This window comes from Odontesthes bonariensis, chromosome 23 (genome assembly GCF_027942865.1).
Source record: "Odontesthes bonariensis isolate fOdoBon6 chromosome 23, fOdoBon6.hap1, whole genome shotgun sequence".
Classification (NCBI taxonomy): Eukaryota; Metazoa; Chordata; class Actinopteri; order Atheriniformes; family Atherinopsidae; genus Odontesthes; species Odontesthes bonariensis.
The window spans coordinates 11,311,544-11,338,850 of record NC_134528.1 but is presented as its reverse complement, the minus strand read 5'-3'; the positions used below and the strand labels follow the sequence as shown (position 1 = coordinate 11,338,850).

Here is a 27,307-nt window from a genome sequence, read left to right as displayed (position 1 = left end):
GAGCTCTGCTGGGTTTATATTCTCTGAACATATCACAGATGTATTTTGGGCCTAAACCGTTCTGGTATTTGCAAACCATCAGCAGGCTTTTAAAATCTATTCTGTGACTGACTGGAAGCCAGTGTAAAGATTTTAAAACTGGTGTGATGTGTTCAGATCTCTTAGTCCGGGTTAAAACTCTAGCAGCAGCGTTCTGGATGAGCTGCAGATGTTTAATGCTCTTTTTGGGAAGTCCAGTTAAAAGAGCATTACAGTAATCGAGTCTACTGGAGATGAATGCATGGATGAGTTTCTCCTGGTCTTTTTGGGAGAGGAAACCTTTAATTCTGTTGATGTTTCTGAGGTGGTAAAAAGCTGCCTTGGTGACAGCTTTGATGTGGCTGCTGAAAGTCAGATCTGACTCTATCAACACTCCGAGGTTACGAACTTGGTCAGTGGTTGTAAGGTCCCCGAGTCTCAAGATATTTACCAACGCTGACCCTCTGCTCTTTGCTCCCAAACAGAATTATCTCAGTTTTGTCTTCATTTAATTGTAGAAAATTCTCTCTCATCCAGGTGTTTACTTCCTCCAGACACTGACACAGTACGTCTGCTGGGCTGCAGTCGTCCGGTGACAGAGACACATAAAGCTGTGTATCGTCTGCATAACTGTGATAATTGCACGGAATCTGAAGCTACGAAGAAGAAAGCTAAGGCCATTTGCACTGGCTTATGCAAAAGGAGAGATCAGGGGCACATGTAACAGTGGTCAGTTGTCAGTTAGACCCTGTGCTCCTCCAGAGTGGAGATACTCCCCCTGCAGATGCTGAGAAAGGTTTTCTCTCTGCCTGCTGAACATGAGCAGGTCCCCTCCACCCAAACAAAAATATTCAACAAAAAAAACTGATTTTACATCAGGCCTACCAAAAAATACTTTGAAAAAATGTGTTTTTCTTCTTCTGCTGTCTAAAGTTTAGATGACTGCACGTTTGAACTTCCACCGAATTTATCTGTAGGATATTAGTGAGAAATGAATGCGAGCAACTTCTGCTTATATGGCTGCTGATAGCTAACATATAGTATTTCATTGTGGTTGCAGGATCAGGGACAGGTGTAACACTTCCAGTATCAGAATGAAACACAGGTCTTGATAATGAAAGTACAAGTTTAAGATAAGAAGCCCTGGTTGATTTAAGTTGTTGCTGTGTTTCGACACTAATTTCATGCAAAATGGCTGGCGTGAGGATTGCACCTGAATCACATGGTCCACTGTAAGCACCCATCTAAGACCCTAATGTATCCATATTGATGTAGATCTAAAATACATTGAATTTAAGATAGTCCTATCTTTGAGAGTGGAACTGTATTGACGGTATAATTAATTAGTTAATATTTATATGTACATATCAATATTTATGTTGATATGTATCAAGGCCTCAAATGTTCCCCACTGAGATGAAGACACACAGGCCGACACAGACAATAAAAAATGTAAACACAGTTTGTTATTGTTTCCTCTTGTGAAACCTGCAGATGGCCTGCATCCTTTTGGGTTTATTTATGGTTGTTTAGCTTCTCATTTGGTCATTTATGTACAACTTTGGGTCTCTTTGTTATCATTTAACATCCTTTATGTTTTAGTGGGGGGGGGGGGGGGGGGGGGGGGGGGTTCCCCATGTTGTGCTGCTTATATTCAATTAAAAATGTAATTATTTTTGTCTCATATGGGTCAGTTTGTTCCTCTTCATAGTTGTTTATTTCTTATTTTGTATATCTTGTGATCATTTGACTTATTGTGTGTTTCATTTGACACCTTTTTATTACCACCTGTTTCAAGTAAGGCCTTTGTTGGTGTCATCTTTTGGTCACTGCCATGTTTTTATATAGACTTTATGGTCTTGTCTCTTCCTCTGTGTTACTTGTATATGTGTTATATTTATGGGATAAGTCAGCCAGGGCACCTGAGCACATGCCTATATGGCTCATTGACTAATTTGTCCATCTGGGCATACTGTCGCTAAGTATGAATGTTTTGGAAACTTCAGATGTAAGACAGGTTCAATTGTATAGCTCACAGTTGAACTGCTTTCTTCAACCAGTGCTCGGCAGTGGAGGAGAGCATAGAGGAAGTCGCTGTGCGGTGTCCGGATGTGGACGTGGCACAGCGTTGCAGCAGTTCCGCTGAATGTCCGCTTCTGCTACCGAGAAGGGATTAGTGAGCAACACCCCGGGACGACATCGGCTTCTTAGTTTGTCGGCCACTGGGTTTCACCGTTTGCCACGAACAAAGGATAGTCTTACTATTTACACATCTTCGGAGGTAGGTTTCAATTTGAGGCGGCTTCATATGTGACATCCTTGCCCGGCTCGACGGGGGTTGTTGGATTTCGCTGCGTCTGCTAATGCTAGCTAATGCTAGCTAATGTTAAAAAGCACGGCTAGTAGCTCTCGGAGAAGTAGCTGGAGTTGAATAGCTTAGCCAGTCGGCTAACATCTGCTAGCTCCGGTTGTGAAGATTTTGTCACAGCTGATTCAACCACTGCTGCTGTCATCATGATTCAGGTTGCTAACGTTAGCATGCTAAGTTAGCCCTTGTGTAATTAGAGAAGGATAGATTAAAGGAAACCTGCTGTGTTGTCCCACTTTTTAAGCTCCCGACAGTTAACAACACCGTGTTTGAACCAAGTTATTTTTTGTCTTTGATTGATTTGTTATCTTGCTAATGTTAGCCGGCTAGCAAGCTAATTATAATGCGGCACTGCTACGCTCGCAGTCTTTCCTCGGTCACACTTAATCCCCGTGTGTTTGGTGCCTCACTTTATGTCCTCCTGTGTGATTCTACCTCTCAAATATTATTATTTTTTAGTAGTTCTGTCTTGTCTGACTATAACCCGGTTTCTGTATCGTGCAGCCGAGGCATAACAGTCGATGTGGGTCATTTAGCAGGCCTGACTCTCTAAATAGCTGTACGGCTCTTGCGATTGTATTTCTCGTTGTGGCACCTACACTGCTGAATTATTCAGGGCCCCGCTCGTTTAGCCCATGTTTGTCTGTTAGATGATACTCATCTCTCTGTCATATAGCTAAGGCCAGGCTCCGGAAACCTAGCATTTAGAAAACACCGCAGGTGCACATCTGTTAGCAAGGTTACTGTTGACATGATATACTGGAGTTGATTGGCCCATTAAAAGTTACCATTTGTGGTTCTGTCACTGTTAAAGATTGTAAACTCTGTACCCAGGCAATAACACTTTATCAGGTATATAACCCCTCTTAATGAAGTGCTACGTTTAAGTGTTTTAAATGTTTGTTTGCCTCCTTATTCTTGGGGTAATTTGGCTTCAGGTTTGGTTGAGCCCAGTCTGGTATAGTGTCTTTGTTTCTTGATTTTCATGTTAAGCATTTGTTGTTGCTCACCTGTGAAAACTTTAAAGGAAGGACTAATATGAAGTCTGTGGGTGTGGCCAAGTGAAAGCATAAAAAGCCAATAATGGTGTCACCACTGAACCAGGAAAACTTCGTCACATGGCTGGGTGGCTTGTGTCTGACTGCGGGAGCTTAAAGCCTTCAGTCTGAAAGAGTTGTTCTTAACTCTCTGGTTTGTTTGTTCAGGTGACAAACTCTCCTCAGAAATGGTCATGTTTGGTCTCCATGCGTTTTATATTTGCAAAGAGAAGATACTTATCTTGAAGCCAAAATAAAACTGCACTGGATAAAACTTCTTCCAGTACAAGATGGAAGTAATTGTCTTTTCCAAGAAGAGTTGTAATTGCATTTTGTCTGCTGTCATGACACAAGCAAATGCTTCCTGGAAAGACCGACCATCCCCTCAAACTCAAGGAAACCCAACAGCCTTTATCTATACAAGCATCTTTGTCTCAAAGACTTTCACTCTGCGCGTGTGTTGTTAGTGACATGTTGCTCTCAAGCTTAGTTTGAAATAATGAAAGCTATTTACAATTGACTTTTGATTGTGTCATATTTTTTTAATTCAGATTTAGGGATGAACTGAGGATGAATGTAAACCAGCACACTCCCATGGCCTCTCCGTACGGCCAGCCCCCACCTGGCTATGGTCAGCCCAGCTATGCTCCCCTGGATGGAGGATACCCTGCTCCGTATGCACCCTACAACGGCCCCGCTTCAGCCTATCAAACCGGGGCTCCGCCGCAAGGTAAACAGCAGCTCCAAAGCAGGAGTACATGCAAGTGACAAAGCCCGTAACCGTGGAGCGTCCCTACCTGCTTCCCACCATGTGATCGCACACGTGTGACACAACGCAGTACCTGTGCATACTAATCTGAATCTCAGCTGCCCTCTTATTCCTTCATTAAACTTCAGGCATTACTCTTCATCTTTGTATATGCCCCCTCTCCCTCTTTTCTTGTATTCCAGGTTATTCTCCTTTCACAAGCTTTCCCTCTAAGGCTGTGGTAGCCAACCCAGTCTCTGACCTCTCCTCTCCTCTTGACTTAGGTAACTGCCTCACCTCTGTTTCTTGCTCATTTCACACTTCACATGCCCTGCAATGATCTAATCATCTCTGTATCTGGAGACCTTATTCTCGATGCCCTTTCTCTTTCTCATAATGTGCAAGAAAACACCTTTTGAGCCTCAACAACAGATATTTAATCATCTTACTACCTGACATTTTGATTGGCCAGAAATATAAACTGCTCTTTACATGATGTCAGATACGTCTCCCAAATTCGATTTTTATATCCTGTGGTTTTATGCATTTTTACACACGAACGATAATAGATTCTTAGCTAATTTTTACTGACTTACCAGTCACGACTCCTTACAGTGTCAGATGTCTTGTGGTCACTTTTAGCCATTTGTGTCATGAAACTGACTGGCCACCACGGCGTGCTGTCCTGGTTGCATGATGTGGTCTGTGGTTCTTGCCCCAGAGGCAAAATCTTGAAATGTTATCAGTTTAAAAATATGTTTGGCCCCCGCTGTCGGCTCTACAGCACTGATCTCGCCACATCACATAGATTGATGCAGGGTTCTTGACTCTTTGCGCCTATTATTTTGTAGTCATCTCTTTTGCTTTTCTGCAGGTCCTGCCAGGGGTCCTCCCATCTCTGGACCCCCTCCTGTCACAGCACCTCAACAGTATAATCAGTACAGTCACAGTCCAGGGGACATCCAAAATGGACCCCCGCCCATGACACAGGCACCACCCAGGTAACATTTGTCGGTTGATTCATCTTTTTTTGTTTTATTTGTTTATTTTTTTTTACAATCTGTGTGGATTCTTAAGCCTTTACTTCATAAGTTAAAAAGTGGAAGCTGGTCTGCTGCTTATACAGCTCTTAGCCGGTAAGGGTTGTAGTAACAGAGGCAAAATGTCTATGTGTGTGAGTGCAAGCCTGCGTCGCAGAAGTCGCCGCTCTAACCAACGACACTGTCATCACTCAGCTGAGTCCATTACACCGGCTTGATATGTGTAAGCACATGCCATTGCCGGGCTGAGTGTCCTCTCTTTATAGACGGCTGTCGCTCTGGCTTGTAATCCAAAATCCAATTGCTGCTGATATTTCGAGTTGTTTTGCTTTGTTTGCTGGGTTATGTGCTATGAAACAGCCAGATGAGCTCATTGGGCTCGGATATTATTCTCCTGACTGGAACGGCTCCAGAAAACAGTTGCTGTCAAGACAAAAAAGTTAGCGCGACTGTTAACATATTGGCTACTTATTTCGAATGTGCGTTTTGTACTTGAAACACAGAAAGCTTTGTGATTTATTGTCACGTCGATCCGTGTGTTTTGCCTGCGTTTAACCAGGTTACTAGTAGAGGAATGGCCACATGCAGCAGTATAGTGTTATTTTGAAAGCTTGGCTATCTTATTTGAGCTGTTTTAATGATGAAAGGTGCCGTGTCTGTCACAGAGTCGTGAGACGCCGTGGCCCTGCGTTGCGTCAACTGTTTCTCACAGTCTGGTTTCATCTTTCATCCAGCTCCTGTATCACTTTCACTGTATAATCTGATTGCCCCGCACATGTATTCGCGTAAAATGTTCCCCACATACTTCGCCAAGAAAATGTTCACCAGGAAAATTTCAGCTTTGGAAATCAGGTTTTCTTTCTCCTGAGCCCTGAATACAGAAATCTTGGTCATTATTTACATGACATTTGTGTGTTTGTAGACCTCCTGTGTCTCAGCCGTACAGCCAGGGAGGTATGAATGTGTCAGGACAGCACCCCTCTTATCCACAACACTACGGCCCTACACCCACAATGCAGCAGGTCACAAACCAGATGACTGGGATGCAGATCACGTCTGGACCACCGACACCTGCAGGGCCAGGATATGGTAAATTTGGATGCATTTGTGCTATCTGCTATGTTAATTATTTGTGTAAATTGACAATGACGTGCAACATACACACATCTCACCAAAGATTTTGATGTTTGTAGTTGGTTTGAGCTCTGTCATTAACTGTAGGGCACTTGAAGATTATCACACTGTTTGCTTTCTGTACAGCTCCACCTCACAGCTCCCAGCCTCCCATCAGTACTGCATACTCGGCTCCACCTCAGAACTCCTACACCCAGGCCCCTCCTCCGATGTCCTCTGCTCCTACCCAGCCACCACCTCCCAGTGGTCCTGCTGCTTCTCAGCAATACTATGGAGGCCCACCTCCTCCTTCTCAACCGCCTTTCAACTCTTCTCTTCCCCCTACCTCTCAGCAGCAGTTCACCTCTTCTGTTCCTCCACCTCCTTCTCAGCAAACTTTTCCGCCCTCCTCCTACTCTGGTTCTATGCCTCTACCCGGTCAAATGTCTGCTCCCCCAGTTTCCCAGGCACAGCAGTCTTTCCCGCCATCTCAGCCCCCTTTCTCCTCAGCACCTCCACCTGTTAGCCAACCTCCCTTTGCCACAGGCCCAGCTCTGCCTGCCCAAGGCTCCTTTCAACCTCAGGCATCTCCTCCATCCTCTCAGCCTGGGTCTTTTCCACCTCCTGGGCCTCCTCCCACCTCGGCCGCCTCTGGCCAGTACTCTGGCCCCATGCCACCACAACAGCAACCCCCACTATCCCAACCATCCCCCTACCACTCAGGGCCCCCTCCTCCCAGAGCTCAGATGCCCCCTACTTCCATGGCTCAGAGCAATCACCTGCCTCCAGGACCACAGGGCCCACCAGGCCCCCCTGGGGCCATGCAGCAGCTGCCTCCTCAGCCTGGCATGCAAGCAGGATACCCCCCTCAACAGAACGGTGAGAAGACTGTATCTATAAATTAGACCTAAAGAAACAAGTGTTTGTTTTCTCCATTGCTCAGCTGTTTTTTTTTTTTTGTCTTCTCAAGGTGCGTTCGGGCAGGTAAGAAGCCCTCAGCCGGGTTATGCAGGTCCTTATCCCGGACAACCAAACTATGGAGCACCGGCACCAGCTCCTGCTCCAGCTGCACAGAAAAGGCTTGACCCAGATGCCATTCCAAGCCCGGTGAGCAAGCTAAATGCATGTGCTGTTCCTCTGGAAATGTTTTGGTTTCTTCCACAACTCCCGCTGACCTCTGACCACTTTTATACAGTAACGAGCACAGTTTGTGATACTGAGAGGTGTACCGGTCCTCCTCATGTTGATGGTGGACAGAAAATTCAAAATATCTCTCAATACTTTGTTGTCCAGAATAACAGCACCTTTAACTATGGTGAAGTTGATGAAAATATGTTATTGAAGTTGCTTATTTCTGATTTCAGTAACATGTTTCATCATCTGAATCTGTGTCTGCTTCTGACAAATGTCATATGTAACATCATAAAATTAAAGCCATATAGAAAGGTAATTGTTATAGTTTTAGGTCAGTATTGTTATTTAGTTCACTTTACAGTTTAATAAGAGTTAAATATTTGCAAGTGAATCATCTCTGTAGTCTAGGCCACACTTTCTCACACTTACCTGTTCGAATATTAGATAACTACAATAAGTATATTCGTCTACTCGGCTTGGGACATCACATCCCCCACTAACAGTGTATATTCCTGTGTTGTTGGAACCTTTTTATAGTCCTCGTTTTCATATGGAAATATTTAGCATGTTTGTTGGGCTGCTGCTCAGTTTAAAGCTACTTGCACTTGACTGTCAAACTCTACAACACCACTAATCTTTAACCAATACTACTGAGCAGTTTCTGTCTTAATAACAACAGTTCTGCCTACTACTCAGCAGTCTAGTTGTGGTTATGTCTTCTCTCGCTCCTTTTTTTAATCTTTTCATTCTTTGTATTTATTTATTTTGTCTTGTTTTGCACAATTTGCTGGACAAACTTTTGAATGTAAAGCAAGCATCTGACATGCCGGCAGTGCAGAAGTCGAGACATAGAATAGATCCAGATGCTATCCCCAGCCCAGTAAGTTTCCTGTGTGCCCGTCTCTGTCACTTTTTCATCCTGTCCCCTCTGCCTGATTGCACTAACTGTTCCTCCTCACCCCTCAAAGCCAGCATAATATCCCTTTTCACAATGCCCATTTAAGGTGGAATTATTGCTCCTTTGTTACACATACCCATCTTGTTAAGTTGCATTCGCGAGCTGAAATTAAAGGGATAGTTCGCCTCTTTTGACATGAAGCTGTATGACATCCCATATTAGCAATATCATTTTAATAAATGATATTGCTAATATGGGATGTCATACAGCTTCATGTCAAAAGAGGCGAACTATCCCTTTAAGTCTTTGTGTATAAGTAGGGAAGAGCCAGCGTGGCCGAATACAGGATGTGTAGTTTTGCATCGACATAGCAACAGCAAACTGTTGTGTGAAAATGGCCGCTGTTAAAGTTAAGCTCCATTACAAAATGGATCGGCCGTCCTTTATAATTTCTGTGTCCAATAGGACTGAAATATACGCCGATTAGCCAAAACATGAAAACCACGGACAGGTGAAACTCGGAGCAGTGCTCATCTCGTGGCAGGGCCATTTATAACAGGGAAAACCTGCATTCTGGCATTCACATTCATGTCTGCCTTCTTGTACCTCTTGAAGTCATTAAGGAACATGTTCTAGCTCTGTGCTTATCACAGCAAGATCTGAGTTGTAAAGCAACTGATTTGGAAAATGACTGGGACTGCAGAATGATCTCGTGTTGTCTGTCTTCTCACTCTTGGCAAGAAAGGATTTCCCAAAATCCCAACCCATTTCTTTCAGAGTAAATATTTGGGGATCAGGGATTATGTGAAATATTACATAAATTATTGTGGACATTTTTTGATCAAATGTGAAATAGATGGTCCAAACGTATCTGATTCTAGTGAATTCAATAACCCCTCGACATGAACTCGATGTCATAACCCTCGCCCACATTTTAATGCAGCTTTTGTTAGCTTGTGAGAACTTTAGTCAGTCATCAGAAAGCTTAGGCAGCCGTCCCTCTCTTTAATTCTCTCCCCATGCCCTGCATGCTCGCTTACAGCATTTGACCTGCCCTTGTTTTCATATGTGAAGGCATGTCTCTTGAAATCCTGCCCCATTTCTTTAGGTTTTCACTTAGTTTTGTTTATACTTTTTGTCCTGCGTTTGAAAACATCTCGAGCATGAATATGTGCCATGCATCACCCTCACTGTGAAACTTAAGTCTACAGATGTTGACGTTCTTAGTTTGCATGTGCAAAGTTTTGTGCTGCATGGGTGTTACATGTTCCTGTAGACTTTGTAAGAACTGGGCTGGGACAATATGTAACATATGCTTGAGACTGCGGGCAAAGTAGGCCAATTCTTCATCCCATCTCTCCATTTAGATCCAGGTAATAGAGGATGACAAGGCTAAGACCACCGAGCCATTCACCACAGGGGTCAGGGGTCAAGCCCCACCACTGGTCACCACCAACTTTCAGGTCAAAGATCAAGGTCTGTTCTACTTCTAAACATCCAAAGCTGGCACTTTTCTCACATGATCTCAACGGATATCAGAGGATAAGATGACTTTACTGAAACATGCTTGCCTTTAATCTGAATAAGGTGTCTGGGTTGTGTGGTAATATTAATGGAGTAATTATGTCTGTGTGTAGGGAATGCCAGTCCCAGCTTTATTCGCTGTACGGCCTACAATGTGCCTTGCACAGCCGATATGGCCAAGCAGTCTCAGGTGCCGCTGGCTGCCGCCATCAAGCCCCTCGCCACGCTGCCGCTCGACGAGGTGAGTGACGCCCCTTCTCCTTTATGTTGTAAAGTCGGATTGGACGTGGCTGGTTTTCTCTTATCTTATAATATGACATTTTATGCTCTGACGGAAACAGAAATGAGGAATTCCTCTTCATTTCACCCCTGTCTGGGCCATCTGTATGTGTCACGGTGCAGCAGTCTACACACTCTGAGTTTTTGTCTGTGGGATGTTGCCTCATGCTTTTCTCAATCCTAACAAGTATCCATCTGAACTGGACTGTATTTTTGGTGCATCATTTGGCTATTGCGGGGGGAAGTGGGTGTATGTTTTGGTTTTTCTTCCATGTTTGGTTTTTTTTTTGTTTTTTTTTTAGATGAAACCACACTTGTTTGTAGAACATTTGAATCACGTTTGTAAGCCTTAGATATCCAGATGAGTATAAGATGTTGACTTGAACCTCTTGTCAGACCCCACCGTACCTCGTGGACCACGGCGAGAGTGGTCCGATCCGCTGCAACAGATGCAAGGCCTACATGTGTCCGTACATGCAGTTCATAGAGGGAGGTCGCCGCTTCCAGTGTGGGTTCTGCAGCTGTGTCACAGAGGGTGAGTGTATGGCTGTGTTGATGTGAAAACATTCAGACTAGCTAAAACAAGCTCGCTGTACTGATGTTCCCCTATCGTCCTTTTGTGTTTTTGTTCCCCACAGTGCCTCCACATTACTTCCAGCATTTGGACCACACTGGTAAGAGGGTGGACTGCTACGATCGGCCCGAGCTGTCAATGGGCAGCTATGAGTTCCTGGCCACCGTTGACTATTGTAAGGTAAGATGTCAGATGGAAGCGGTTCGTTTTCTCTATGAAACCACCTTTATCTCGACTGGGCTCAGAGTTAACAACCGCCAAAATGATTTCATAAGCTGTGTTTTGTTGTTGTGGTCTTATAGAATAAGCCTGTTTGTGTACCTATGAATATAAAGAGCACGTCCGGTGACATATTAATGTTTGGGGACCTGATTACTAAACTGTGGCTATGTCTTAATTCAGAGATACTCACTATTTTTTTCACAAGAGCCACATTGGCAGAGCAAAATCAAGGGAAGAGCCACTTTTACGACAACACACTCAGTCCCCTTTTGCAAATATGCATTTCTACATATAAAACATCCCACAAAAAAAGAAACGACACAGCCAATACATTTTCAATTTAGACCACATTTACCTTAATACTGGGATGAGCAGAAGCTGACATGCATGTCCTTGACTTTCTTCATTATGTATTTGTAGTTTGTTGTTGTAATCATAGTGAGACATTCAAGGTGAGCATGGTTTTTGTGCTGGTTTTTGCCCTTTTTTAATTAAAAACCGATCCATTGTGCCTGCATCTCGCGCCGGCTAAAGGAGCTAGCGTGCACTGCGGTCAAGTGTGACGGTGGTTTAAGCAGGCTGCGTTGCCAGGTTTAACAAAGCCCCCTTTAGGAAACACCATTAAGCCTTAATTAATACTTAATAAAAATACTTAATACTACAAAAACACAAAATTAATCAAAAATACCTAATACTGTGCAGTATTCGCCACCAATTAAAGTTTGAGGAGCCGCGCAATGAGTATCTCTGTCTTAATTCATATCTATGAGATGCAGATTAAGAAAGGGTCTAAGCTTGGATTTATGGTTAGGGTTGGAATTTTGGTTACAAGTAGATAGGAAAAGTTTGGATTGAAGGTTCCAGTGTTTTACGCTTTTTATGCCTGTTCTTGCCACGAACAGAACAACAAGCTTCCACAACCTCCAGCCTTCATCTTCCTGATCGACGTATCCTACAACGCTGTGAAGAGCGGCATGGTCAGCATAGTGTGCCAGGAACTCAAAAGCCTGCTAGACCTCCTGCCAAGGTACTCAAACACCTATATTAACAGGAGAGGGGAAAAAAAATATTCCCTCGTCCAAAGAAGGATTTGCTACCGTTTTATCTAATATTGACGTTTATTCTTGTTATTGTCCCCTCTTTACTGAATTCAGGGAAAACCCAGAAATGGACTCTGTGGTGCGGGTGGGTTTTGTCACCTACAACAAGGTTTTGCACTTCTACAATGTGAAGGCGAGTCTGGCCCAGCCCCAGATGCTGGTGGTGTCGGACGTTTCGGATATGTTTGTGCCCCTGCTTGACGGCTTTCTGGTCAACGTAAACGAAAGCCGGCAAGTTATCGAGAGGTAGGTAGACGTGAAGCAAGCGTTCGCATATAAACGAGACACGTTTGATTTGGTTTCATGACACAACATTTATGTTACTCAGTTTGCTGGATCAGATCCCGGAGATGTTTGCAGACACGAGGGAGACTGAGACGGTCTTTGGACCCGTCATCCAGGCAGGCCTGGAGGCACTGAAGGTAAAGAGATTGTTGGGTCAGTTTGAGGATAAATAAAACCATAGCCAATAGAAAGGAAGTTGAGATGGCATGTGTAGATCTTAATGCATCTGAATGCACAGCGGGATGTTTGTAGTGTTGCTCATGTGGCGGCTGATCTGATGTTGCTTTCTCTCATGTCCTCAGGCTGCTGACTGTGCAGGGAAGCTGTTTGTGTTTCACACCTCTCTGCCCATCGCGGAGGCTCCTGGGAAACTAAAGAACAGAGAAGACAAGAAATTGATTGGGACTGACAAAGAGAAGGTAAACATGACTGCAGCCAGGGGTAATTTTGTGCTCCGGTTGTTGTTGTTATTCCACACTCACTCCTCGTCTTCTCCTGTCCTCCACAGTCTCTGTTTCAGCCGCAGGTTGGTTTCTACAACGGCTTGGCTAAGGAGTGTGTAGCACAGGGCTGTTGTGTGGATCTTTTCCTCTTCCCCAATCAGTATGTGGACGTTGCAACGTTAGGAGTGGTTCCTGTCTCCACTGGAGGTTCAGTCTACAAATACACCTACTTCCAGGTGAGCAAAAGTCGCCGTCTTCCCCTCTCACATTCGGTGCACATCTGCACCAAATTTATATGCAGGGAGTCTATTCAGGGGATTATTGCTTGCAGTTTATAATGCTGTTGTGTAGATGTTATTCTTTTGTGTGTATGTGTTTGGTTTTAGTTATTTGAAAGCTTTTGATGCAGTGACATAGCGATGTATTTTTTTTTTTTTTTTTTTTTTTTTCTCTCCTCCCAGGCTCAGTCGGATCAGGAGCGATTCCTGAAAGACCTCAGACGAGACATTCAGAAACCAGTCGGCTTTGATGCCGTTATGAGGGTCCGAACCAGCACGGGTAGGATTCCAGTAGTTCAAAGCAAAAATATTTAATCCAGGCTGAGAGATGCAGCATGCGACAAACGCTTCCTCACTTTCCATCCCTCAGGTATCCGAGCGACAGACTTCTTCGGCTCCTTTTACATGAGTAACACCACCGACGTGGAGCTGGCAGGTTTGGATTGTGACAAGGTCATCACTGTTGAGTTAAAACACGATGACAAGCTCAGCGAAGAGACGGGGGCGCTCATGCAGGTGCGCGTGTTCTCCATGAATTGAGTAGAAATCTTCATAGTTTTAAATCGGTTTTAAAAAATACCAGTGATGAAAACTCATGGTGCTGCAGGTTTTCTTATCAGTCCCCTGATCTGAGTTTACAGTTACAGTTCGCTCAGGAAATTGGTGCTAAGTTGAATCCGTTGTAGAAAGATAGAATGGCAGCCAGCAGGATCTGAAGGACTCTGAATCGGAACTATAGAAGTAAAATATAAACGCAGCAGATGTTTGTTTCTAAGAAATGTATGTTCCCCTGTTTCTGCAGTGTGCCGTTCTGTACACGAGCTGCAGCGGGCAGCGGCGTCTCCGCATTCACAACATGTCGGTCAACTGCTGCTCTCAGCTGGCTGACCTTTACCGCAACTGCGAGACAGACACAATCATCAACTTCCTCTCCAAATACGGTAAGTTTTTTTTTTTTTTTTTTTTTTGGTTCACCGCTCAGAACTGTTCGTTTAAATCACGGCTCGATGACAAACGGAACTCCGACTAGGTGTAAGCGGAGAATTAAATGAGAGGTGGTAGGACTTTGCTGCTCTCGTGGAAAACAGCAATAGAAAGCTGCGGCTTGTGCAGCTTTGTGACTTCATTCATTGTGCAAAAAAAGGTGTAAATGTTGTGTTTCTGTCAGAGAGCAATGTAACTGCTTCTTTTTAACCAGTTATTGGTTTATTAGTTCCTGCTCGTTCATGAATTGTTCATAGTTCTCTGAGTAAGTGTGTGTGTATGTGTATTTTCATGTCTTGCAGCTTTCCGTGGCATCCTAACCAACCCCACAAAGGCAGTGAGAGACACTCTGATTAACCAGTGTGCTCAGATTCTGGCCTGCTATAGAAAGAACTGTGCTAGTCCTTCATCTGCTGGTCAGGTACTGGAAGAATTAGCCCATACACTACCACTTCATATCATTTCCACCAAAACTGCATGTAGTTTACGTAAACAATGCCAATTATATGTTAATTCATAATAATTATTATTGTTCTAAGATTTCTGACTCTCCTTTTGTTGATAGAGATCTTAATAAGAGTCAGACTTGGTTGACAAATGTAGCTTCATCCATATTTCCATATATCCATATATCTTATTTTCCAGCTGATTCTCCCAGAATGCATGAAGCTGCTCCCCGTTTATCTGAACTGCGTGCTGAAAAGTGACGTGCTGCTGCCAGGAGCCGACGTCTCGTTGGACGACCGGGCATACCTCAGGCAGCTGATCGGCTGCATGGACGTCTCCGAGACCCACGTCTTTTTCTACCCTCGCCTGCTGCCGCTGGTGAGACCGCAAAGACTTTCTCTCATCGTGTTCTCCTGCGGATCCTTCAATCACAAAAACCTGATAAAACCTTGTAGGAATCTAATGGTAGAATCAACTTGTGGTTCATTTTTCTTTTTTAGACGAGCACTGAATCCCAGAACACAAGAAAAATCAGTGTAGGGTAATTAAAGGGTCCATATTGCTGTGCTTATAATGAGGAAAGACTTTGCCCGTATAAAATGATTTCACAGAGACGAGACTCATTTTAGATTTTCACTGACAGACTCAAAGCATATGTTTCTAATTCCTTCAGTTTTCTGTGCACAAGTTCATTTAAACCAGGAATTTACTGATTTAAAATCTTGATTAAATAGAATAAGAAACAAAAATTATACAAGTAAACTGCATTTGTCCTCCAATTTCTGACCCATCTGTCTTCAAGCAGTGAACTAAACATCTGATGTGGGGGAAGAAACCTTAGGAGCACAAGGCTCCGTATATATCTTCGGCCCCGTTTATTGAAAATTAGTACAGTAGCTGTAAACTACTTTACAACTACTATAAATTACGGACTTTAGAGCACACCTAAATATAAGCCGCACCCTCTAATTTTAAAAAGAAAATCCATTTTGTACTTGTATAGTCCGCACCGGATTATGAGCCGCGGGTGTCCACATTGTAATATGAGATATTTACACAGAAAGATGTTACACGTGAGAACTCTTAATTAAATGCGTATGGTAACATAAACAAATACATACTGCAAACGCTTTTTTTCTTTTTTCAAACGGTGCCTGTAACACATCTGGTTAAAAAAAAACGGTAGCCTACCGGGAAAAGTCATTGATCGCCTTCTTCATCTTCCTCCTGCGCACTAAAACCATCAAAGTCATCTTCTTCAGTGTCCGAATTGAACAGCGTGTGTTTGATTTGTCGTACAATTTCATTGGACCACTGTGAACTATTCATCAACTTTATTGGTCTGTTGTCCCGATCCAAAATGTTTTTGGCGGCATGGAAAAAAAAAAAAGTCATGTCCAAGTTTGGGTCCAGAGCTGCAAACCTGAATGCGTAATATGTCTGTCAGAGTAAAGCTCTGGCAGTACTGTTACCGAAGAGGAGATGAGCAGTAGCTATGATGATCACGGTGTAAAACATCCTGAAGGAAAAACAGGAGTTCAGGGAGTTTAGTCTCATTCATTAGCTGCACCTGTGCAGTGACTGCTTCCAGGTCTGCTTCAGGCTGAGTAGGGAGCCATTTGAGATCTGATAAGAGGGAACAAGGACACTGATTTAATCTGAAGCCTTTAGAGAAAGAAATGCCAAAAGAGCACAAATGTTTGTCAAATTTGATCGTTTTAGAAGATGTAACAAACCATGACATTCATTTGAGAGCCATTACAATATCATAAACGAGTGGAATAAAATAGTTTACATGAATTAAGATTCTGAAATAAAGCTGTTCTACCCAAACTTATGTCCTCATAGAAATACGCCAAACAAAAGAAAAATCCATCATAGGAACATGCTCTCACACCCAAAGTGCATTTTCATATTTTTATTTTCATTTGTCAACAGTACAACAATTAGTTTTTTTTTATTATTAAGAATTTGGCGAGGTGTCCTATACAAAAACCTTTCAAAACATCTCATTAAAAAAAGCAAAATGATGACATTCATTCAGTGCTTGTGGATAGAGGCGTGTCCAGTGGGAATCCGAGCTCTCGGGTACCTGCTGGTGTACGCAGCAAAAAGAACGGAGTCATGCTAATCTCTCTGCTTTGTTATTGAGCGGCGCCGTTTGTGTTTGGCTTCAGTGAAAGCAGAACTCGCTCATTAATCAACGGTACTTAGAAAAATGAACGTGCATCGCTGTTTATGACAGTGGAGCCAAAGAGCTAGTGAAAAAAGCCGTATTCTCTTTAAAAATCATTAAAATGATTGTATATGCCATTTTCAGCAATGTTTTTACAAGGTTATTTTTCCCCTCTTGAAGGGGTATTATGGTCCTAAGATAAAATGAACGCACTGTTTATCCATATACTCACTTGAAACTTGATCGGTCTTCATTAACTAGAAGAATATGTTGGGCTTAAATGTGCCGTTTGATCTGTAGATTGGCATCATGTTGAATTCCTGATTTCTCCTCAACCTTCTTAGATGAAGCTGGAGAGCGGTTCGTTGCCAGTGGCAGTGAGGGACTCTGAGGAGAGGCTATCCAAGGGCGGAGTTTACCTCCTGGAGACGGGTCTCCACCTCTTCCTGTGGGTGGGAGCTAGCGTTCAGCAGGAGCTGCTCCTCAACATCTTTGGCACACCAAGCTTCAGCCAGATCGATTCGAATATGGTGAGCGGAAACCTATCCGCCCCACAGATGGTTTGTTCCTCTCAGCCGACTGAGCCACTGCTGGTGGTTTAAAGCTGGATTGTGTCTGAGGGAAGACAAATTTAATCACCTTCGTCTCTCCAGCAGCGACTTGATTGTAGAACAAAAGCTTTAGATTTGGATTAAATGTGCCGAGTAGAAAGAGGCCAAATGTATAAGTTTACTGTAGCTGTTCAGAGTGCTGGTGATGTGCTCGATTGTTTTTTGACATGATTTTTAGTGGCTGAAACACTTTAAATCAGTTTAGAAATGTGGCATTTTCTAACACTCTTTCTCATTTATAGTTTATGAACAAGGAATGTTTGCATCACCATGCTGTCCAAGTAGTTTGATCATATTTAATCTAATGAAATATTGATGGCTTTGTCCCAGATTTGCTCAGCACTGTTGGCAGAGATGTTTGTCCCTGAGTGTTACTTGTGTGTTTCAGACGAGTCTGCCCGTTCTGGACAACCCCTTCTCTCAGAGACTTCGAGAGATCATCGACTCCTTCAGAGCACAGCGGTCACGATACATGAAGGCAAGCTTTCTGTTGTCCTTATCACCTCTCTGGTGTCTTTCTAAGCTTTTAGTCCAGCCCTGTTATATGTTCTGTCCAGGGCTGGACATCTTGATTTCTGTTCGTTCACTTTCGATCCACTTAGATCGACTGAACATGTATCGAGATAGATATTTTTATAAATCCACCAAAACTTCTTTATCCCAAAGCAAGGATTTGCCTCTCTTACTTGAACAGAAATGTACTGAAACTGTTGTTCTTTTTTTCCCCCCTAATGAGGAAAAGAAATACAAGTATTTTTGTATCTCAGATCAGCTCTGAGAACTTGGTTCGAGCATTCATTTCGATCCGGTTCGACGCCTCCAACTCTGTGTGCGGGTTTATCAAACGATCTGTCAGATGGCACAAGCTCATTCAAAATGCAAAAGCCAACATTGGAGCATATCCCTTTGCTAATAATTGGAGATGGCGAGCAACAGCTGTGGTATAGCAGGTGACACTGGCCGAGATAATTCTGCTTTAATATTGCTGTGGAACTTCTAGCGTTTATTCCTATGCACTTATTTCAAGATTTTCTTTTTTTCTTATTGTCCATGTGCATGTTCCCATAAGAGGACCCGAGTCAGACTTTATCTTAGGCCATTGATGATAATTGAACAACCTCATCAGTCGGTGACTTTGGTGGTGAACAGTTGTCGGCTGTAGCTCTGCTTGGATATCCTTTTGATTCCCGTTCGGTGGACACATGCGGGTGTTTAGCGTCTTAAGATGTGATGCCAAACCCTGCTCACCTCCTCTCTCCTCTTGTCTTGCAGCTGATGGTGGTGAAACAGGAAGACCGAGCCGAGCTGATATTCAAGCACTTCTTAGTGGAAGATAAGAGCGCCAGCGGGGGAGCGTCATATGTAGACTTCTTGTGTCACATGCACAAGGAGATCCGCCAGCTTCTCAGCTAGGCCTCGATATTTCCCACCTTCACTTATGAGCCCCACCGTATACACACACACCTACACCCACTCCTGGTCACCTTTGACCCTCCCATGTGAAAGAAAGCGCTTTAACCCCCCCCCCCCCCCCCCCAACCTAACAAACTAAATCTCTCCTTGCTGTCTGTCAGCTGAGCACCAGAGACCAGCTGGCAGATCACATCACGTGTGACAGCGTGTGTGTGTGTGCGAGTGTGTGTTTGAGAGAAAAAGACCGATTGTGGATGTGATGTTAGTAAAGCTTTACTCTGCCTCAGACCTGCTCCCGCACAGCAGGAGCAAAATAACTGACGAGGAAGGGTAATGTATATACACAAGTGAACAATTATGTATGCAACAGACTGAGAGACTGCTGATGTTAACTGTAGTTACTGTACTGTCTGTATTACTAGCACTGAAAGGGTTTTTTTTTCTTTTCTTTTGGATGCATTAACTACTCGAATAGCAAACACTTTTTATATGATTGAATCCCAATACAGTGACGAACATCCATGTATGAAAATGGAATTAAATAAATGCTGTTCTGTCTCTTATCCACTTTAATCTTGGCCTTAGTACCCGCTCCCCATGCTGCTCCAATCATCCATAACGTGCGTGTGTGTTTGTTTTCACATGTAAGGATTAGCGGCCATTTGCCCCGTTTTTTTTTTTTTTTCTTTTTAATCTCCCTCTGTGTCTCCAGGTGCAAACGTGTGATTTAAAGTCCGGCTCAAACTGGACTGTGATGACCTCTTTAATGCAGGAAATATTTAGGTAGCTTTTCAAGCGAGTGTCGTAAGATGAAAATGAGGCTGCATAAAAGCGATTAGTAATTACACGCGTCAGATTGGTTTAAATGGGGTTTCTTTTTGGATTCTGACTAACCAGATGTGCATCTCAGATTACCGTCGTGAGAAATGTCGGGTTAAACTAAAAGTCTGAGGCATTGGAGCTTTTCTGTTCAACACCACGGTGATGGAAATTCCTCTCCTGATTAGTTCATGTGAACGCTTGTCGATGATGCGTAGTGCTGCAGACTTTATATTAATCAGAGGAGTTGATGTCCGACATGAGCACAGAACGACAGCAGAGGAGTGAACACCAGTTAAGGGTTTGAAAAGTCTGAGTGGTCTCCGCACTGAAGAGCTGGAAAGCTGTTCAGTGTGTAAATAAAATATATAATCTGTACAGAAGTAATAGATAAGAATTTTAAAGGCCTGCCTGAGCAGCTGTGGTCAGTTGATGCTTTCGCTGTCACAAATGGCCGGCGTGTAAAAATCATGGCTTTCACTGAAGAGAGGACGATGGGCTTTTTGATATGTTTGTGTATGTGTGAGGCGTGTGTGTGTGTGTGTGTGTGTGTGTGTGTGTGAGTGAGTGTGAATGTGGGGTCGGTCCTGGTGAATTTCTCCCGGGGAACAGAGGGATCAGCCAACACACACATTACCCTTGAGGTTAGGTTCGGTCTTCATTTATCACGTTGTGTTCCTTTTTTTTTTTTTTAAACTATGTGATTTTGTGTTCTGTGTGTGTGTGCAGCCCTCTGTTCCGTCGTTATGTTTTCTGATTCTGATTGACCCACCGTCTGGACTGTAACCTTATTTTCTGTTCCTGTTTCTTTGATTCTTCTTCTTTTTTTTTTTTTTTTTTCATTGCCTTCTGGGACTGCTAATAAAATGATTGTTAAAAAGGAAGTTCCGAATCTTTGTTCGCACTTTCATGAAGCTTTTCGTCTTCATTGCAGAATTTCTAACCACAAAAAAACATGTTCTGTTCCTATTGCACTGTTTTTTTTTTTTAACTTCATCCTGTTAGTAGCTCTGCTGACGGATTATGTTTTAAATTAGATTTGGGAATGTACTTTATGGGACTTTTGCAGTGCACAGCATTGAGAAATTACACCTTAAATTCCTCGCTGTGATTCAGCTCCCAAAAGCTGATTTCATGAACCCTTGAGAATTTTTTTTTATTTTATTTTTTTGCAGAAGTTGCAGAAATCAAATTGCACAATAAGACAAAAACATTACACCCACGTTTATATGAAAGCTGTAACTTCTAATATTGGCTGTTCATTTTAAGATTAAATGAAAGTTAAAGTCTAATGTTTACAGCTAAATTACTGTAGCGTGAACAAACAGGAGTTTTCTGAAAACCTGATTTTAAATTTAAAAAAAAAAAAAATCTGTTGTTACTCTTCAGACTGTAAAAGATTTTAGAACCATCTGTATAGAGTTTTGAATCCTTGCACGTGATGTGTAAATAAATCTTAGAATTGAAAAAAGGGTTTTACCTTCTTATTCTGATGACTGTATGTTCATTAACCCCCATGAAAAGGGATATCCTATCCCAGATACAAGTAGTTTATTTGTCCACTTAAAAGATATCCAGACAGACCTAAATTAGTCGCAATCTTTTATTTATATATATATATATATATATATATATATATATATATTTTTTTTTTTGTGGAAGTGTTTCTGAGCCCATGCAGTGGTTTCCATGACAGAATGTTTGTAATGCAGCTGCCCCAGGGCCCGAAGATTACATCATCCCACACTGATTTCAGCTGATCCCTCTGCTGTCCCTTGCACACGCAGATATTTTCAGATGAAATAATACTGGGCATTGGGTAACATTATTCTGAAATTGGCCCACACCTTGTAGACACATTTTTTTTTATTTATTGCTGTTTAACCTTTCAGGCTTTCAGTTTCCCACATCTCTGCTTTCTTGACACGTGTTGCTGCCATCAAATTCACGATGGAATATAATAATAATATTTTTCATGAAACGGCAAAATGTCTCACTTTCAACATGTGTTCTAATTTGTATAACAATTTGGTTTAAAAGATATGAAAACCATTGCAATCTGTTTTTTTCATTTACGTTTTACATAGTGTATCGGCCCTTCACTTATGAAGAGTAACAGATTGTGGTTTTGGCTGAAATAAGCGCATTTTGGATTAAAAGCTGTTACCATGGTGACCGGGATGTGCCAGCATTTAAGGATCCGTGAGAAAAACATTATAAAACTTAAGTTCCTACAGGTGTAGGAACTTCTGTAGGTGTCTTTACTTCTCCAGGAAAGACATGTTGATTTAATTTTTTTTTTTTCAGCTGTAACAACAATTGTTTAATTTACTTACGTATTTATTTCTTACCACGTGGAACCACTGGCGTTTCACAGGGAAACAAAATATGTAAACAAACGTCGGTTAGCAACCATGGCACATAGCAACGGTATTCCTGGTCGATAACTCCTGGGCACAACCACTTTGTACTCAACAGATTTAAGATGTTTAGAAATGCGTTCCAGAGCGGGTTTTTGTCTGTTTTATACAGCATAGGCAGTAAACCACTTGAAATATGGTACAAAACGGTAAGCAGCGACTTAAAGGAGAAGTTCACTATTTAAGACCTTGAGTCCCAGTTCCAGCTTGTTTATCAAGAATAAGAAATGAGGAGACCATTTTCACAACAATAGCTCATTTCTATCCATTTTGGCTGTTTTCGCTGGTCCATCCTGCTGCTACAGACAGGGTTCCATTGGGCACTCTGTTCAATGTCCTTAAAACAACACTAATGTTAATTTTAAAGAAAAGGTCAACTCACCGGGTGGTTAGTGGTATTAAAAAAAAAAATGTCGGCGCATTTTATGGTTTTCCATCCGTGTAATCCGTGTTCTTTGCTGTTCAGGAACTATTTTTCATGCTAAATCACGACGCACGTAAACATCCGCTCCATATTTGAGTCTGAGGCTCTAGCCCTGGCGCAGTGATCTGACAGTGAAAGTGAAAAGTCTTCCAAACGGAATACAATTGGATTACAAAATGCTAAATAAAGCAAGAAATAACTTTTATTTCGCAACGCAATTTTTTTTTGGGACACACAGGAACATCCACGAACCACCCGGTGAGTTGACCTTTTCTTTAAAATTAACATTAGTATTGTTTTAAGGACATTGAACAGAGTTCCCAATGGAACCCTGTCTGTAGCAGCAGGATGGACCAGCGAAAACAGCCAAAATGGATAGAAATGAGCTATTGTTGTGAAAATGGTCTCCTCATTTCTTATTCTTGATAAACAAGCTGGAACTGGGACTCAAGGTCTTAAATAGTGAACTGTTCCTTTAATGGATATTATGAAGCCAGGCTCAATGAACTTATTTGCCGAATTGTACTAAAGTTTTGTTCTTGAATGTTTATGTTGCATGCAATGTCAAAACTACAGACGGGTGTTGTGTCAGTTATATGTAGCGTTTAATACCCATCAGTTTTGGTCGGTGGGGTTCTGGTTTCTTACTAGTTTAATTGTTATGTTTAAAACTAAACACAGCTTATGGCCATAACTGATTTTGTGCATCAATGTTTATTTGGACGGTGTTTCGGGGACTCGTGGCTTTAATAAAAATGAGGCAGCTGGTGTTATTTCGATGTTATTAAGTTGATTTAAATACATTATTACATTCACCCTAGTCCTCAATTCTGACTGGTTAGTTGTAGTTGTAGCAATGCAGTTTTAAAGGTGCTGTTGCTAAGCAACACTTAAAGCTGCGGTCGGGCAACTTTTTTTTAGTCATATTAGCTTGAACTGTCATGGGATTCTGGAAGTAGAATATTAAATAGGCTGTTTAGGAAAAATAACGAAATCTGTAGCTCCCTCTGAAGCCTGTAATCGTGCTTGCAAAAACCGAGCGCTCCCGGCTGTTTTTAACCAATCAAGTTAGGGTGGAGGAATCCTACCTGTCAATCACAGCTTGTGCACACGCTGCTGAGCGTGGGTCTGCCCCAGCTTGTGTGGCTCACACTGGTGTGAACTCACGTGCACAACCTCGTCCACAGAGGGGGAGGGGTTTGGGGGGCGATTCGGAGCTTGGTAGAGGTTGGGGGAGGGACCTGAAAGTTGTATCAGTTCGAATTTTCCGACTTTAGACTCGCAATTTTGAAAACCTGCCGACGGCAGCTTTAAAGGTAGGGTAGGAGATCCTGGATTTTGAGTCCAGCGAAGCTGCATTTTGAAAATACACAGGTAAAAAGTCCCAACCCTTTTCTTCACTTTCCCCCCGAAGGCACGCCTCTAGAGTACCTGAACGCGCACGAGCACAAAGGTGCACGAGCGCTGTTCTGACAGCAAGCATCGATCGTTGCCGTATTTAGTATTTAGTATTTAGTATATGCTAACTATACGTTTAATAATGCTAGGTGCTAGCCAAGCTGGCTCTAGTTTAGCTTCTGGGCACGTAATTCGTTCACGGAGCAGGGTACGCGCACAGGGGGAAGGAGGGGGAGGGGGAGGGAGGGGCAGATTGCAGTTTGATAGACGCATCAGAATCCAATCATTGTGAACGGTCCGTTCACAATGATTGTGATTAACAGAGTAACAGAGGAAGATGTAGTTTGTTCAAGACAGTTTGAGGTCTGTCTTCAGCTCCTGTTATGGTAAATTCGATGTCTGCTAACCTTTTGTCTGTTAGATGACACCTTGTTGTAAATCCAATGTCTGCAGACTATTCGTCTCTTGATTAACACATAGAAAATAATCATTTGAATGACCATTGTTACCAGATTCTACACCCTTCCCCAAAGTGCGAGACTCTCCTCCAGGGGGTGTGGCAAGGAGACAGTTTGAATAATACACATCTGAAAGAACAAAGCCCCTTCCTCCTGTATAAATGCTTTTGATTCCCCTTGTTCTGGGTCTTTCTTCACCATGAACGCTGACTGGTGAGGACTGACCTCTTTTGCAGAAGAAAATAAACACGTGGCCGGCCAGCAGAAACATTGAAAGTCTCTATTTCACTTCTCATCAGATGTAATAGGAAGGTAAGCAAAATCTTAATAGGGAGTTAAGACAAAATTCCCACGACACAATACAGTGGAAACCGCTTATAGTGGTCACGGATATAGTAATCAACCGCTTATATAGATCAAAAGGCTTGGGACAGAATCATTTCTATACAAATGCTGTTTAAATAATTTGTTTATAGTAATCAAGAAATCCACTTATAATGTTCATTTTTGGCCATTTTATGAATGTAAACATGTGCAAAAATAATTTTAAAACAACGTGTAGCTATTTTATTTTTTACTCCCTTGATTCCTTTCTGGACGTCTGCTTCTGCCCTATGCTTCTGCCCTATGCTTCTGCCCTATGCTTCTGCCTCGCTAGCTAATACACTTAATGGATGCTAATGGTTGCATGTTAAACTACGAACAATTTTGTGCAAAATATCAATTCTTTCCCCCAAAAGCTGAATTTACCAGATTATATAATGCCTTACCAAAACAATTTACTAATCAGTTTAAAAATATAATAACATATCATCCCATATCCCCACAATTACTCCATCTGTCTATTAATGGAATATCATTCACTGACCCAAAATTCAATAATCACACAATTAGAAGCTGTCTAAACGAAACTTTATTCCCTGGGAAAATAAATAAAAATAACATTCTTTGCAAATTTGGGAAAAAATCTATTGAAAGGTTAAGAACTCTTTATTTAAAACTCCCCATACAACCCAAAGCTAAAGAAACACACTTTAAAATTTTAAATGCAATTTATCCCTCAAAAGAACTACTTAGAAATCGCTTTAATATTGATGACAATAAATGCTCATTCTGTGAGAGTGATGTAGAAACGATAGACCATATCTTGTATGAATGCAACCAAACCAAAACATTTTGGAATTGCTTAGAAAAATGGATCAAATCAAAAATTACACTTCCTGAATCTATTTCTAGAGATATGGTAACTTTTGGAGTGTTATTGGAAAACAAAACTATAGACCTCTGTTGTAACCTAATTTTTTGTTTGGCAAAATTTTTTATTCATAAACAAAGAGTGCTAAGATCATCCCCAGTCTTTAACATATTTTTATCTGAATTTCAATTATATTTAAAATCTCTGAAATGTATTGAATCATACGAAGTCCTGACGGAATTTTTGATTGAATTGCCCACCAATGTATGTCAATCCTAATATACGAATCCCCTTGCTGTAAATTTTATTTATTTATTTATTTTTCTTATCAACAATACCTTAATCCCTCTTCGAAATACTATGCCTCTACTATTTTATCTACAAGTTATATTGTTGTAATTACCTTACTTGTTTTGTATTTTCTTGTTTGTGTTTACCTTGTTTAAATAAAGTAAAAAAAAAAAGAGTTGACACCAGGCAGCAAGCGCACGAATCATGGTTGGAAAAAGGAAGTAATTTTCTCTGAATGAAAAACGTAGTCTCCTTGAGGCGTATGACAAATTACCAAAAACGAGCCAACGAGATGCTGCGGCGAAGCTTGGCATTCCTCAGGCTACCTTGTGTAGTCTATGTAGTCAAAAATATTCTGGTTCTTTAGCGACGGGGGTCCTGAGAAGCCACGCCCACATACCGTCACACTGAAGCTCGTACCACCAGATAATCTGGACACTAGTTTCACTTGTACACCATCACCATTTTTTATTCTTCCACTCATTGGGCCATGAAGCTAGCCTGGCTGAAGCGTCCACATCTCGATCAGACAGTATGCAGAGCGTTTACCCACAATGCACCTCACTCCTGCCCGAGCCGAAATCAGCCGGCCTGAAAAGCTGATTTCTCTTAAGCTATAAACTCTGTAAATATATAACTTTAGCAACATTTGAAACATTTTCAGATCCCCAACGTGTTGAAAATCTGACAAAATACCGGCTATTTACAATTTTGTTCCCACGAATTCGGCGCTACTAAAGCTAGCCGCAGTGAGTAACGCACTTCCGATTTTGCCGTTTTGACTGCTCTTGTCCCGTTAATGGAATTTGACCGTTCAAATGCCACATAGTCGATCCCCTATCCCACAGGTCGAGACCCCCCTAGTGGCCTGGCGAACTTCCGTTGTGTTTTGAAGTTTGCAGCGCGAGTGCTCCGGTCGTTTTTGTGATTGCCGCATTTTTCTCTTGCAGCATTTTACTGTTGGATTTGTTTCGCCGTTTGCAGCGTGTTTGCACGTGTCGGCCACCGAATTCGGTTCCTACAAAATACAAACACCAATCACAACAGTTCAACAGTTCTCAATCATTCAAAACCTTAAGTTTTCAGCACTGGTCAAATGGTCATCACAATCATATCATCAAGTTGTTTACATTGACGTTGTAGTGCTTTTATTATTCAACTCACTTTATATTTATGTTTTAAGTTCTCCCATTTCTTTTTGACAAAGCCAGCATCCACCTTGCCCTCCAGCCGTTGGTCGTGGATGCATGTTCTGCACAAGCATGAAATTGAGGATACACAATTTTAGCCTTTACACAGCATCATGCCTTCAACCCTCATATCCACTCAGGAAAACCTCCCCAGAAAAGTCCTTTAATGGGGAAAAAACCCTCACCCAGGGCGGGCTATTTGAAAATATATTATGGTCATTCAGAGGAAATAAATATCTTACTGAAATCATTGCGCCTGCCGGTAAAGAGCGCCCCTCCACCTGATGAGGCGCTCCGTGTCTTCATCAGTCCCTTCAAAGAACAAACACACCAATAACGGTGAGATATGCGACCTAACTTGGGATTTAGGTTCAACGTTAACCAGTTAATAGCCATGTTTGATCAATCATAACTCCTCAT

At 42.2% G+C, this 27,307-nt stretch overlaps 1 protein-coding gene across 2 annotated transcripts; it reads left to right on the top strand.

Moving 5' to 3' along the window:
• Positions 1 to 2,141: 2,141 nt before the first annotated feature.
• sec24c (SEC24 homolog C, COPII coat complex component) lies at positions 2,142 to 20,395 on the top strand. Of its 2 annotated transcripts, XM_075456948.1 has the most exons (26): positions 2,142 to 2,299; positions 3,975 to 4,153; positions 4,375 to 4,455; positions 5,046 to 5,172; positions 6,134 to 6,300; positions 6,472 to 7,203; positions 7,295 to 7,431; positions 8,270 to 8,338; positions 9,724 to 9,832; positions 9,994 to 10,121; positions 10,556 to 10,694; positions 10,798 to 10,913; positions 11,858 to 11,982; positions 12,110 to 12,301; positions 12,384 to 12,477; positions 12,643 to 12,759; positions 12,849 to 13,019; positions 13,245 to 13,341; positions 13,432 to 13,577; positions 13,864 to 14,002; positions 14,348 to 14,466; positions 14,691 to 14,870; positions 17,013 to 17,198; positions 17,668 to 17,757; positions 18,552 to 18,902; positions 20,039 to 20,395. In XM_075456948.1, the coding sequence occupies exons 2-25, from the start codon at positions 3,994 to 3,996 to the stop codon at positions 18,690 to 18,692; spliced, it is 3,762 nt and encodes a 1,253-aa protein (XP_075313063.1). In that variant the 5' UTR covers positions 2,142 to 2,299; positions 3,975 to 3,993; the 3' UTR covers positions 18,693 to 18,902; positions 20,039 to 20,395. The 2 variants fall into 2 exon arrangements, with proteins under 2 accessions (XP_075313063.1, XP_075313064.1); XM_075456949.1 differs by lacking the exon at positions 8,270 to 8,338.
• The last annotated feature ends 6,912 nt before the right edge of the window (positions 20,396 to 27,307 follow it).